Here is a 15,582-nt window from a genome sequence, read left to right on the forward strand (position 1 = left end):
ATAGAATCCTCATCTTCAAAGGGCTTACAACCTATGTGGAAAGACAAAACACATACATACTAAATAGCCACATAGTGGTAAATAAATGAACTCAAAGAAGAAATTTTAAGCCGGGCCTTAAAGGATGAGCACGGTTTTAACAGACAAAGGAGGCGGACGTTGCAGACAAGGGAAAATAGTATGAATAAAGGTAAGGAGATGGAAATGAGTAAGAATCTGCTGTATAACAACCCTTCCTGAGATAGCATTTATTTCCCGTCTTTCCTCCTAGAGTCCCCCCACCCCTACCCACAACAGCTATATACACACACGAAATAAAATCAGGTTGATTAAAGCCTACAGTAGTTCTCAATTGCCTCTCAAATTAAATTCAAACTCCTCAGCCTCTATTCTTTCTCAATCTTCCAATTGACTCTCCTCTACTACACTCACTTCTTGTTACTACTTGACTCACCACTTCAGCCAAGGAAGTCTACTTGCTATTTACCTTCCTACAGAATGCTTAGGTTATAAGCATCCACTCGAGAAAATCTTCTGATTAATACTCCCTAAGAATAATCATCTGAGGAGCTTACACCTTTTTTCCTTTATGGGTCAGGTTCTGTCTCATATTATAATCCACAACTCCCCCCCACAACACATCTCCCCAATTCCTAACAAAGCACTGTACACACAATAAGCACTCAAATATTTAAATGTGACATTTGCACAGCAAACTTACAAAAAGCAGAGCAGAGAGGGACAGAAATACAGTTGACCCTCTGCATCTGCAAATGCAGAAACTGTGGACTCTGAGGGCCAACTGTACTACACCACTGTTTATAAGGGGCTTGAGCACCCACAGATTTTGGTATCCGTGGGGGGTCCTAGAACCAATCCCCCACAGATACCTAGGGATGACTGTATAAGGTTTTCTACAGTTTAGCTGTATGACTGAGACTCGTTAACAGTAACAAATAACATGACAGTAACACGTGATGGTCAGGATGCCAGTAGCTCTCAGTGCTATGCATCCACAATCAAAACAGAAGCAATGGTTCAAAAACCTATAGACTCAGGAACAGAGTTCCTTAGAGCAACTCAGTATTATAGCCATCTTACAAAGAACATTTTATACATAATTCATAAAGGGGATTGCCAAGCATGGGCAACTCTAGTGAGTTATCATGTGAAAGATTACCAGCTGCAACAGCACCTTCAAATACAATGGACTAATATTTTAGTGAAATTATTAAATCACCCAATATTACAGAAGCCAATTCAGAATGTAAAAATATGAAACAGCTCTACTTCTTAAAAGTAATTTCTATAATCAAGTCACAGAATAACTTGCAAACTGACATACCATTAACTTAAAAAGACAAACACTACTGAAAACAGGTTGCCAAGACTACCACCTTAACATTTTACTTTTTCACTACTGCAAAACCAAACTAACCTGAGTTTCTTTAACTATTTTTCATAGAATGCCAACTACATCTGTGATTCAGGCCAGCAATGCACTGCCAACAAGAGCACAATCTAGGAACAGACTCAAGATTCTGTCAGTACTGAACTGACACAGGCATTTGACAGTAAGCTTAAATCTAGTTAAGACTAGATACCCTGAAATGAATTAAAACATGATCATTACGGTATATTTAGGTGAAATCAAGGCAGTAGGCACAGTCCCTTTCTCATTCTTACTGGTAAAGACAGAGAAATACAGCAGCACCTTCCACTAGAAGAAACAGAACCAGATGGGAATGCACAGCTGTTCAATGCCTTCAAGGGGTAGTCCCATGATTTATTTTAATATTATCTTACTTCTTTGGTAGGGCACAATGATAAGCTTCCTGTTAACAGGTTAGATATTGAAAAGCATGGTTCTGTCTCCCACTTTAGCTTTCCCTTCTCATCATACTCCTACAGTTTGGTATACTGTCAGCAGCAATGACTGCTCTGCGATACATGTAGGCAACTGGAAACCTGAGCAAAGGGGATCAGAGTTCCAAGATGTTTGGGCCCACGGCTGTGTAAGAGGGCACAAGTGAATGTATACGCAATCAACAAGTGAAGGATGGAACCAACCTTAATTAATAAAGGGAAAGAATTTACTGTGACAATTAGGTACACAAGTGAGCCCTGAGCCTTGGCAAGAACAAGGTCCAAGCCCCAGTGGCAGCACATACAGGGTTCCCTAAAACTTTCTGTAACTAGCTAGATGGTACTGCAATAAAAATTACAAAGTCACTCAAATTTACAAATATATGCATTGAGTATCTCCAAAAGGATACATAAGAAATTAGTTTCATCAGCTACCTCCAAGAAGGTTAGCTGGGAGACTTTTCACTGTATCCATACAAAAAGCAATAAATAAAATTTAAAATTTAACAATCAAAATTAATGGAAAAAACAACTGTTAACAGATATGATAAAAAGTGATTTCAGATCTTTGCATAAACTACTATATTAAGCTTCAGTTTCTCACCTGTAAAATAAGGATAAGGGACAGCAGAATGGTTTTCAAATGGTGCTCAAGGGCTGCCTTGAGGGGTGGATGCCCTCTGGGTACCCAGATAAAAAGGGCTTCCTTTATTTCTTCTCTCTACAATGTTTGCTTTCAAGATATTCAGACTCAGGTTTTAACATCCACTTCACCATTACTAGGTGTTTGATCCCAAGAAAGTTAACATAACCCCTGAGTCTGTTTTTAAGTGGTAAAATTGGAACAGATACCATCTACTTTGAAGGATCACTGTGAGCATTAAGAAAGACCAACGTCTGATTGGCACAATGTCTGAGCACATAGTAGACTTTCAATAAATGGTAGCTATAATAGTTAATTATTAACCACTTCAAGGGCTGGTGCAAAGCTAAATGTTGACGACATAGCTCAGAAACATATTCTTAAATTTTTTCTGGATTCCTATAATCTCCCTTTTATCACTTTCCTGTTATGTCTATCTTATTTCCCTAACTACATCAAAAGTTCTAAGGGCAAGTCTTACTTTTTCTGTGTACCTTTCAGAAACCCTAACACATTGTGAACTTAATGTCTGCCAACTGGGCCTCACTTGTTCCCCGGAAAACATCTGCAATTTAGACAAAAAAATTTTTTAGAACTAATCAAAAGCCTGGTGTGCATACTATCACCTCTATTCTACCACTTCTAATTATGTAGAAAGAAAAGAGAATAGAATATTGAGGAAAAAAATTTGCAGCCTAGTTTTCATGTCACGGATCCATATATTGACATCTTAACTATTCTATATTACAGATTAAGGCCCTTCTTCCACTATTCCTTGAAAATCAATTAACCGTTGCAAACATGTTATAGCAGAAGTTATCCAAATTTAATCAAGAGCCCAAAGAAACAATATCATGTGTTCTGTACTTTTACAGGCATTATAAAGATAGATGTAGAGTTTCTTGCAATAAGGATAATTTTTATGCTCTCAAATAACTTGCTAAATTTTTTTTAAATATAACACAGACCTGAGTCAAAGCAATTTCACCATTTTAAGTAGACAAAACATTTCCAAACTCTTGACTTTTTTCCATGCAAAAACCTATTTGTGTCTAAAGTATCAAACTGTTTCTAGGCTTTTGTGAAGGGAAAATAATAACCATTAAAATTATACTCACAGGATTGTACTGAAGAGCAGAGACGTAAGCTTGTACTGCCCCTTCCATGTCGCCTGCTGCTACCAAAGCGGCTGCCAGGTTAATATAACCATCGATGAAATCTGGTTTGAGACGCAATGCATGCCGGTAATGCTCAATTGCTTCCTGTAACTGCCCTCTTTCCTTGTACACATTCCCCAAATTCGAATAGGCTTCTGCCAGAAGAGGGTTCTGTTTAATTGCCAGAGTACTAAAGTGGGCAGATCTGGAAAAGGGGAAAAGTATTCACGCATGGGTATGCATGTTACAGAAAGAAGGTATGGCCCATATGCAACTCAGTTTCTGAAGATCCTGTGTATTGCTCATTATATAATAATACATTATCTTTTAACTAGTGCATAGTAGGAAAATTTTGGAAATCAAAGTTTTTCAGAAGTGGAAGCATTCCAGATTTCAAATTGGAACACTCTTTTTTCTTATGAGACAAAATTCTTAACTAGTCTTATTACCAAACTGCCTCATTGTAAACCATGATCGTTAAGATCAAGAATAAAAATGCTATGTGCGTGAGTCTCATTTTCCATTTCTTGAAAAGATTCAATGACGTACACCTTTAAATGTCTAAATAAGCCAAAATGACAATTAAAAGGATAAGAACACAGATTCTTCCCTTTTGATTAATTCAATTGATTAGCTAAAAGTAGCACATCATAATGACTTGATGGCATCTGCAACTTGAACCACATATGCACCTCCTACCACAGCATATACACCATCACCTCTGAGCATTTCTGTCCCTCAAGCTGACAAATCTTACAAAGGTGAAAGTGGATGCTCAGATGTATACTAAGAATAATTACCTGAACAGAGTTTTAAAAAAGCAGCAGACGTAGGTGGAAAAAACTAGAAAAGGTCCCTAGTCATACTGATAATATAACCACCACCACAAAAGGAGGGAAGAAAAACTGGCAGCTGGGCATGTCACAAGTGGGCAAGAGAGCAGATGTGCGTTGGTGGCTCCAGGTGAAACCCAGTACTGGAAAAATTTCAAGTTCAAATATTTAAGTATCATTTTTCAAGCTTAGCACCCAGAGGCAGCAATCACCAGCATCACCCCCACATCTCCTACCTGTCCAGCCTTCGACACTGGAAGTGTATAGATGAAAGTAATAAAAGTACACCAGTATTGTCTGGCTCTTGTCTCCAGAGCTGCATGCAGTGTCTCTCAGCTGCCTCAAAATCTCCTGCCTGATATTCTCGATGTGCCAACTCAGCTAACCCTTGGAAGGAAAGCATACGTTTCGTTGGTTCTGGAGAATCATCAAAACATTTGAGGGAAGGGGGGGGGGGAAACAAAAAGTTAGAAATGCAAACAAAAAAATGTAAAAATATGGTATATTAAACTTAAAGATGAAAATGCTTGAAACTATGTAAAGCACTAGAGTGTTCTGCACGTTACTGATACCCCCAAGTTAATATCAAGTGCAGAATTGGCATCTTTAGAATTCGCCCATTAACTTTCTTTCCCAGACCAGACAGAAATATTTACTTCCAAAGGAGATTACATAATGACAAAAAATACTTTGTGTATCTTTAAATTACAAATCAGAAGTAGCATCTAAAGATTTACAAAACATTATTCCTCATACCTTAGTTAACACAGAAAAACAAAATATAAAACATGTGATTTGCAAGGTCACATAGATTTAATGTCAGAATAACCTACTGGGAAATTTAATACTTTGTCCCGTGTTTTAGGTTGGATCTGTGGGGGGTGGGGTACTGATGACAATCTATCTCTTAACCTGGGTTGGGGGCACCATATGCATAGTGAACTCAATTATATTGTTTTTGTATATTTCACAACTTAGTTTTCTAATTACTTTAAGGGCAACACTAGAAACAAGCATACGGGAAACAAAACTAAAAGTCAAGGTGCTATTTTTAAAACAGCTGGTAAACAAGATGAATTCATCTGTCAAGAGCCAAAATATTTAAAGGGATCATCAAACATTTTAAATAAAGACCCAAGATTACATTGCTCCTCTACCATCCCAAACTCACACTGAGACCAAATTAGCTAAATCCCACCCACGCTGGTTTAACACTAGCATATTCCAAAGACCTCGGATACGGACTAAAGGATTAAGACACTGCAAACAACCCTGTGTAAACCAAGCAGTTACCTACAACTGCAATGATTTTTTAAAATGGGAAAACACTAAAATATAAAACCATTCGATAAAGCGTAACAGAATAACAAATGAAAGCACTTTGCTGTGTGTAAGTGACTTCGTTCAGATACATAAAGGGTATACATCTAAAGCCCAGAGACGGAAAACAACAACAAGCTACCTAAGTATCAATTGTAAATACTTACTTAATAATACATTACTGGGAATTTGACCACACCACTTTAACTAGATAGCGTGGGAAACCTTGTACAAATTACTTAAATTCCACCAAGGTCAGAGTGACAAGCTCAAATTTGAGCCTAGACCCTCAATCATTAGAGCTGGCAAGCGAACTGTATTCACGGGAACGCAAAGTAAATTTCCTAACAGAATGCACAGCTAGCTGACCACTAACATAAGAGCAGAGAGACCTGCACCCAACTCTGGGGGCGGTTATATCTATGAGCGAAACTAGAAAATCACATTTTAGACAAGCCTCTAGAACTTCCTAGCTCCTTATTTTAAGACATTATTAACTTTTCAAGGCTGCCCGCTATTTTAACGCTCGAAATGACAACTTCCTCAAATAAAATAACACGTAGAAAAGGGCAAGCTAGTACAGGAGAATCTAGGACAGAATCTTAAATCTTTAAAAATCCCTGAGAGGGAAGGGAACACTGACTAATAACTAATCCCACTACCTACAATCATGGATAAGACAATTGAAGATTCACTTCTTAGTGCACAAATGTTCAAAAACAATAAAACCCTTGACACATCTCAACTGAGAAATCAACAAAAAAATAACCTCGTGGGAAACCTTAGAACCGCAGCCCAATCCCCCCTCCCTCCCGCCCCAAATAGCCTCAATATGGAAAGGCAGCTGAAGGACACTCCTATAATTTGGTTGTTTCCTTATTTTTAGTACCAAATACTCTCGACTAATTGTCTAAAAGGGCAACCGCCTTGCACTTGTGCAGCTACACTCCAGTTGCTTTACAAACTCTTCAAGCAGGGATGAAAACTTAAAAAAAATACACCCCCTATGAATAAAGAGATACCGGGCTAAAGAATGGGGATGAAAGACCCAGAGGCGGCGGCGGAGGAATACAGGGAGAAAGTAACACAAAGCGAGAAACTGGCGGGCAGGATGGTCAACGCCAAAGCCCCAGCACCAGGGTGGTTTCTCCCCAAGGGTAGGAAGTGGACCGCAGGGCTGGCAACCTCGCGAAGGAAAGGGTGTGGCTCCCTGCGGGAGGGGAGGGAGGAGGACAGGGTGGGAAATCCAGGCTGGGGGCAGCGGGTGGAATTGAGCGATGGCAAAAGGAACCCCTGGAAATTTCCAATCGAAACCGGGGCCACTCAACCGAAGACACAGCAGAAAGGCGCTGCCCGGGGGGTGCTGCTTCAAAATCCTCTCGTCGAGGTTACTCGAAGCACACCCAGGAGCTTGTGCCCGTCCTTGGGGTGATACAAAGTGAGGATACGATTACCTCGGAACGGCACCCGCGCCCTCGATTGACAGAGGACCGCCAAATCGGGCTAAGGGGAGCAGGGTGGAGGAGGACGTGGAGGGGGAAGAGGAGGGGGCGGTGAGCTGAATTAGGAGAGAATACGGCGGCGAAGGCAAGTGAAAGGCAGCGAGAAGGGCAGGGATTCCAATGCAGTCCATTCCAAGACATCCTAAGCGCGCACGTGTGGAAGAAGCGTCCCGAGAGAGTAGAAGGCTGGAAAATGCACAGGATTACACAGCAAGAAAGGAAGCAAAAAACAAGCAAGCGAGAGGAAATATTTAAGGAACGGACGACAGCAGAAACCCCGATCGGATGCCGGTAGACGACGAAAAGCTCAGCGATGCCACTGATGTAATGGGGATGGCTAGAGGGAAGGGAGTGATGAGAGGCAAAGGACGGCGCGAGACCCCAAGGGGGCGTCTGCCAAGGTAGAACAGACACCGGTACCTGTGCTGTCGGCCACGTTGCCCACGGAAGACGCCATCTGGAGCTTCTGGAGGGAGTGCGAAAAGGGGGTAATTGAGTCCCGCTGCCGCCACTACTGGCAAGAATGTTTCTAGAGGTAGCAAATACGAGGGCAGCAGCTGTACCACTGCTTTGGCAGGCTTAAGCGGCGGCAACAGTTACAGGCACCGAGCCTTAGGAACTCTGGTTGGCCATCTACCTCTCACGGTCTTGAAATGGCGGCGACGGCTCCTCGGCCGAGACAACACGGACCGGAACTACTTTCTGTTACAATCAAGTACCAGCGCGGAAGTAGCGCGGTAACCACTTATGTGATCAAAATGACTATAATCAAAGTCACTCTTTCCTATGTAGCCTTCCGCACAGGGCCCATTGCGACAAACACGATTTGTGTCGAGAGCGCATGCGAGCAACCCTGTCAACCCGACTCGCGGCTAGGGCACTGTCTGGGGCAGGACTGTCCAAGTTTTCTACTAGCGAAGCGGAAGATGAAAAAGAAACATACACATGATGGCTACATTTTTGGCAGAGTGGTAAAGTATAGTCCACTACCTAGCCAAGAACGTAGATTTTAATAGAAATACCAAAGGCATCTACAAAAGTTTCATCGACTTTATTCGTACAAAAAGGGATAGTTACAAGGTTGATGAATCAATTCTGAGCAAGTAAATTTAAATGGTTATATTTCAAAGGCTGGAATTCAAAACGATGGCAGAGAGGGTTCCAATGAGAACACGTCTTAATTCTGATTCCAGCCATTGATTTAAACACTTTGATGAAAAAGATTGAGAGTTTCACAGGGCCAAGTGAACCCAAGCATCTCAGATTTGGGCCATATAGCCCGAAATTTCCAAATCCTTTTGGTGTTCAGGATAGTTTTGCCCACAGTATTATGGCAAATGCTTCATAACTCGGGGACATGCTGAGAGTTTGCACTCCAAAGGCAGCAGCCATAAAAATGTTAAAGACGATTCATATTTGTCAAAATCCATGACTCTTCTGAGTTGTGACTTCATTTCCACCACGTAGCTCTGCAGAACGTTACAATCGGTGATATTTAACTCAAGGCAGCTCAACAATGATAAATAGATTCATTTGCCATCTACCTAAACCACACGTCGAGATTGAAAGTAAATTGCCTCCACTTATTGAACAAATCAGTTCTTTATGATCTCCTGCAGTTTCAAGTCCACTGTTCAGACATTTTGTCACATTGGTATTAATTTGTATCTCATCTCTTGTTCCAGGAAGGATTTAAGGTAGCTTGCCACATCAGCAAGAAATTATAAATCAATGGAGGCAACAAGTTGTGTCTCTCGGAGCCTTCTTTTTTCCAAAAAAAAAAGTCCTTGATCTAAGAAAACAAGTCGGTGAATTTCTTCAAAATGCTTCTGCTACCTAGCCAACTGCCTACACACACACACACCTTTAAGTCCTCAAATTTTGCTTCAATTTCTTTGAGACAGCTCACATACTGTTAATTACGGATATGGGCACAGAGGAAATTTGTAATATTGATCATTTCTTCTATCACATCCATAATTATGAGTCAGATGCAGTGAAAAAGACGAAGTTCACTACACAAACTCTCCTGGAAGTTGGGCACCAACCTCTTCTCTTAATTTGATTTAACTGGTAAAACCTTTTTCTCCCCGCTCCCCCCCTCCCCCGGCAGAAGTGCTCCATCTGTGGTGAATAAAATCAGCTTTTCAACTTTTAGAACGGACTTCTCAGATTCCACTGGCAGATGTTTAGGCCTTACTGATTAGTGGGTGCTAGCTAATTAAGTAAAACTCTTCTTCTTGTTAAATGCCAGATTATGTTCCCAGCCAGGCAGGCTATTTGGCCCATCCATACTTGTGGTCTAAGTTTCCTTATCCTGAGAGGAGTCAAAGGACGCTGCTGTGGAAAGCTGGGTGGTGGGGCTCACAGTGATTCAATAAGGAAAAACTCCTGTTGGAGTCTCAAGAACCCCCTCCAGGTACCTTCCAGCAGTAGCACCTGGAGGGTTTAGTTAGAAGGACTTATCAGATAAATGCATCTTCTTTGGCCAATCAAGTAACATTTACTAGAGTGCAAGGCACTGTGGGAGACACAACACTGTGGGAGACACAAAAATCAGCAAGACAGGATCTTTGCCCTCAAGGAAATTGAAGCCCAGTTAGGTAGACACAAAAAGCCACTAGAGCATAAAACAGAAGAGTATTATTAAGGTGATAAAATACATCACTGTCTATAAATATCTGAGGAGGGAACAGTCACTTCAGGCTGGAGGAGGGTGACCAAGAAGGCCTGACCTGGGCATTGATGGGGGTGCTTTTGTGTGTTCTCTTTCACACTGATTTCTGTTTGTTTGTTTTTCTCCCTTTTGTGGGCAATTGTAAATTCAGAATCACCTAAAATAAACCAGCCGCTTCTTCCACCGCAATCCCAAACTTTGCCACCGTAATAATACCGCTAATGGTGTATTCGTTTTCTGTTGCTGTCTCGCAAATTGCCCACCAATTTAGCGGCTTGAAACAACGCACACTTCAGAGCAGTCGCGCCAGCGCTCGGCGAGGGAGCCGGAGACACGCTCTGGCCGCCGCCGCCGCCGCCGCCGCGCAGTTGCCGCTGGAAAATGGCTCCAAAGGTTCAGTGAAGCTGGAAAAATACCTAGATGTAGCGCCACAGGCTCTCCAGATGTTTGGGGATAATATTCCAGAGAGAGGTCGACCCCCACCCCCCGGAGTAACTAACCACTCATAACGAAGAAAATTCGTTTTAAAATCTTCCGGAAATCTTTGAGCTCGAATTAAAGTAAAGAAACTGATTTCATGGTAGCACAGCAACCATCACTAGCCAGTGAGTTTGGAAAAAATGATTCCTTATTTGGTAGCTGCTATGGTAAAGACATGGCCAGCTGTGATATCAACAGGGAAGATGAAAAAGGTAGAACAAAATAGATCAAAGAGTGAAAACCTAATGGGTACACTAAAAAGGCGGCTTTCTGCAGAACAAAAGCAGAAAAGCAAGGGGAGCACACCCTCTGGGAGCTCTGCCAGATGAGGATACGTTTTCCTCTCCTCAGCACCAATAGTCTTTAAAGATGCGAGAGCTCAAGAGACCAATAAGGTCCACTTTCCTCGTCAATCATCACTATAGTCCTACCCCTTAGTCTCTTGACCTACAAACTCTGAGGAGCAGTGTATCAAAATGGAGGAAGTGAGATTCAAAGCCCTGGTTCATTCTTCCAATCCAAATCCAACACGTAAGGATGTCTGAAAAGATTTTCACAGTCTTCAGCCTGAAACTGTGTGCCGAGAACAAAATAATTCATTAAAGAGTTCAGAATCTCAGAATGGAGATTTGCGTCTTCACCACAATGAACACGTGCCTGTAGTTATTGGACTTACCCATCAAGACTGCGTTTGGTATTCTGTGCCTAGAAATGAGGGGGATGTATGCTTTGGAAGCATCACCTATTGTCTGGACAGTTTTCCCATGGAAGTTTCTGCAGTTCCTTCTCAAGCGGGAGAGAACTCTTTCTCCAAAAACGAAAACCAGGACCTAGTCGTTGTCCCAGAGATCTTTGTGGACAAGTCTGTGTATGGCTTGTTCATTGGCACCTCAGGTGTCACACTGCAAAGCCCAAGAGTGAGTCATGATGATGTCCCTCCACACTCACCACTGCCACCTCCAATGCAGAAAAATCAAATCCAAAGGAACGTCGGTGGACTTACCAGCACAGATGTCCATGTGTCTGAAAGTATATGTGCTATCATTTGAATTTTGATCCTGACTCTGCTCCTGTGGTTGCAAGAGTTTCTTTCTTTTTTTTAGTTTATTCATTTTTAAAATTTATTTATTTTTGGCTGCATTGGGTCTTCGTTGCTGCATGCAGGCTTTCTCTAGTTGCAGCGAGCAGGGGCTACTCTTTGTTGTGGTGCACGGCCTTCTCATTGCAGTGGCTTCTCTTGTTGCGGAGCACCGGCTCTAGGCACATGGGCCTCAGCAGTTGTGGCTCATGGGTCAGTAGTTGTGGCTCATGGGCTCTAGCTCTAGAGCGCAGGCTCAGTAGTTGTGGCACATGGGCCTAGTTGCTCCATGGCATGTGGGATCTTCCTGGACCAGGGCTCAAACCCATGTCCCCTGCATTGGCAGGTGGATTCTCAGCCACTGCGCCACCAGGGAAGCCCAAGAGTTTGTGACTCAGTGGAAAGTAGTGGTCTTATGGTTGTGACAAGCTTTGCAGAGAAGCTGAGAAAACTTGTGAAATAAGGATAGTGCTGGGGACAAATCACATGCTGGGAGACAGAAGGAAATCTAGCAAATGTGCCAGATGTTTCTTTTCTTGCTCCGGCTAGTTCTGATGACTGTTATCTTTTAAGCTCCAGCTTTCGCTTCCACGGTAAACACTTCACACTAGAATTGAGCACTCAAGTGTTAGGTTTTGCTTTTATGAACAACCAGATGTGGATGGACAATTTGCTGATCTAATTAAACATTCAACCAGGGACTCTGGAAATGGAGCTTTTTGTTATTCAAGGTCTCGGTTGCCTGGATATGCAATTTACCCTGTCAGACTCACCAACCAAGTATCACGATTCCTGCAGGTGCTATTTTGTTATATGTCAGTATATCAGAATAGACTTATTTCAAAAACTGCCTTTGCCAAACAAAATGAAGAATTATTGACAGGAGAAGCATTACTGAAAGATTAGGAGAACCCTGCATCGTGCACTTTGGGTTCCAGAAAAAGAGATTGAAATATAATTTACAAACTTTCATTACTATCAAAATCTTTGGCTGCCATAACTGTTAAAGATTTAGGTGAAAAGAGTAATCAATTTGTTTAGGGGTGGGGCAGTATTGCCAACGTGTCTTGAGTTTATTTTTGGTTCTTTAAAAAGGAAAGTCTTGGGCTTCCCTGGTGGCGCAGTGGTTGAGAGTCTGCCTGCCGATGCAGGGTACACGGGTTCGTGCCCCGGTCAGGGAAGATCCCACATGCCACGGAGCGGCTAGGCCCGCGTAAGCCATGGCCGCTGAGCCTGAGCGTCCAGAGCCTATGCTCCGCAACGAGAGAGGCCACAACAGTGAGAGGCCTGCGTACCTCAAAAAAAATGCAGAATTTATATATACACTAAAAGTGATTTTTAACCTCATACTTTAGAAAGATTTAGAATTATGAATTATCTCTTGGGTAATAGAATGCAGATCTGCAGTATATCTTTTTTGTTGTTGTTATTTCAAGAGAGTGATATTTTAATAATCAAATAGTACATACAAAGAAGTTAAGATTTGTGATATCACACTAATTAGATATTATTATTAAAAATTTATATCATATGTAAAGCATTCTTAAAATAGCTAAGTTGACTTTTGCTGTGATATTAGAAATGGAAATATATATAAATAAAACATGTATATGTAAAACATATTAGGAATTCTGTAAAATTAGTACCTGGTGGTATATAATAGGGCATCATGGAATGAGAAGAAAACAAACTTTTTATTTAGCATGGTTAAACAAAGTGGAAATGTAACTGAAGTATACAAGCTCATTGACCTATTTTAAGAGTAATTTTATTTCTTGGGCTTTTTTTTGTATTTGCCTCAGTTATTTGGAGACATAGAGGTAAGCCAAATCAGTATCTGGGTATATACCTAGATCCAGGTGAGTATAGGGGTGAAATAATGGTGTGAATTGTGTCACATTTCTATTGTAATTATGTATGCCTAAAAAGAGATGGGGACTTTTATTAGAAATTTTTTTTATCTCCTAACAAGAAAAGTGTAATTAAAAAAATTTTTAATACAAATGTACTTGCATTCATTTCTGAAAGTAAAGGAAGGGTATACAAAGACAAACCACATGCATACAAACATTTTTTTTTGACGGTAATTAAGTTAGAAAACACAATAAGGGCTTCCCTGGTGGCGCAGTGGTTGAGAGTCCGCCTGCCGATGCAGGGGACACGGGTTCGTGCTCCGGTCCGGGAAGATCCCACATGCCGCGGAGCGGCTAGGCCCGTGAGCCATGGCCACTGGGCCTGCGCGTCCGGAGCCTGTGCTCTGCAACGGGAGAGGCCACAACAGTGAGAGGTCCACGTACCGCAAAAAGCAAACAAACAAACAAAAACAATAAAATAGCACAAAATGAACTGAGCTCCTATATATTTTTAAGAGGCATGTAAATCACACAGGATCATGTGGTGGTTATCAATAAGCTACATTCTATGAAATATTTGTCCTATATTACCACATACACTCCATTTTACCCTGCATCCTAATGCTGCTAAAATATAGTAGAAAGCAGCAGCATAGCACAGGGAGATCAGCTCGGTGCTCTGCGACGACCTACAGGGGTATATCTTTTACAACATTCTGTTCTAAATTATTTTTAAGGTTGTGCTAATTTTTTGGTTATGAAAAGTTGAATTTTTCTGTTGCCTTCATTTTCATCTAGTGGTTTGTATATTTTGTAAAAATGGTCTTAGAGGCCAGACACTATAAAACTGTTAGAGGAAAACATCGGCAGAACACTCTATGACATAAATCACAGCAAGATCCTTCTTGACCCACCTCCTAGAGAAATGGAAATAAAAACAAAAATAAACAAATGGGACCTAATGAAACTTAAAAACTTTTGCACACCAAAGGAAGCCATAAACAAGACGAAAAGACAACCCTCGGAATGGGAGATAATATTTGCAAATGAAGCAACTGACAAAGGATTAATCTCCAAAATTTACAAGCAGCTCATGCAGCTCAATATCAAAAAAACAAATACCCCAATCCAAAAATGGGCAGAAGACCTAAACAGACATTTCTCCAAAGAAGATATACAGATTGCCAACAAACACATAAAAGAATGCTCAACATCACTAACTATTAGAGAAATGCAAATCAAAACTATAATGAGGTATCACCTCACACCAGTCAGAATGGCCATCATCAAAAAATCTACAAACAATAAATGCTGGAGAGGGTGTGCAGAAAAGGGAACCCTCTTGCACTGTTGGGGGGAATGTAAATTGATACAGCCACTATGGAGAACAGTATGGAGGTTCCTTAAAAAACTAAAAATAGAACTACCATATGATGCAGCAATCCCACTCCTGGGCATATACCCTGAGAAAACCATAATTCAAAAAGGGTCATGTACCTCAATGTTCACTGCAGCTCTATGTACAATAGCCTGGACATGGAAGCAACCTAAGTGTCCATCGACAGATGAATGGATAAAGAAGATGTGGCACATATATACAATGGAATATTACCCAGCCATAAAAAGAAACGAAATTGAGTTATTTGTAGTGAGACGGATGGACCTACAGTCTGTCATACAGAGTGAAGCAAGTCAGAAAGAGAAAAACAAATACCGTATGCTAACACACATATACGGTATCTTAAAAAAAAAGTGGTTCTGAAGAACCTAGGGGCAGGACAGGAATAAAGACGCAGACGTAGAGAATGGACTTGAGGACACAGAGAGGGGGAAGGGTAAGCTGGGACGAAGTGAGAGAGTGACATGGACATATATACACTACCAAATGTAAAACAGATAGCTAGTGGGAAGCAGCCCCATAGCACAGGGGGAGATCAGCTCGGTGGTTTGTGACCATCTAGCAGGGTGGGATAGGGAGGGTGGGAGGGAGACGCAAGAGGGAGGGAATATGGGGATATATGTATATGTATAGCTGCTTCACTTTGTTATACAGCAGAAACTAAAACACCATTGTAAAGCAATTATACTCCAATAAAGATGTTAAAAGAAAATGGCCTTACATTAAAAAATCTTGAAGAGGGCTTCCCTGGTGGCGCAGTGCTTGAGGGTCCGC

The 15,582-nt window shown here is 41.4% G+C and overlaps 1 protein-coding gene and 1 pseudogene across 2 annotated transcripts in view; one reads left to right on the plus strand and one right to left on the minus strand.

Annotated features, from left to right (window-relative positions):
* Positions 1-7,976, minus strand: part of OGT (O-linked N-acetylglucosamine (GlcNAc) transferase) — a 37,177-nt gene extending 29,201 nt beyond the window's left edge. Inside the window, exons 1-3 of one of the 2 annotated variants that reach the window (XM_007461585.1) lie at positions 7,742-7,959; positions 4,736-4,916; positions 3,628-3,871 (exon numbers count right to left, since the gene is read on the minus strand). In XM_007461585.1, coding sequence (XP_007461647.1) covers positions 3,628-3,871; positions 4,736-4,916; positions 7,742-7,778 — 462 coding nt within the window. In that variant the 5' untranslated portion in view covers positions 7,779-7,959. Of the gene's footprint in view, positions 1-3,627; positions 3,872-4,735; positions 4,917-7,741 lie in introns of both variants that reach the window. The other variant, XM_007461586.1, reaches the window with a different exon arrangement.
* LOC103074347 (suppressor of cytokine signaling 6-like) lies at positions 7,975-12,454 on the plus strand (annotated as a pseudogene).
* Positions 12,455-15,582: the final 3,128 nt, after the last annotated feature.

The sequence above is a fragment of the Lipotes vexillifer genome, unplaced genomic scaffold, assembly GCF_000442215.2.
Source record: "Lipotes vexillifer unplaced genomic scaffold, Lipotes_vexillifer_v1.1 scaffold1696, whole genome shotgun sequence".
Taxonomy (NCBI): Eukaryota; Metazoa; Chordata; class Mammalia; order Artiodactyla; family Lipotidae; genus Lipotes; species Lipotes vexillifer.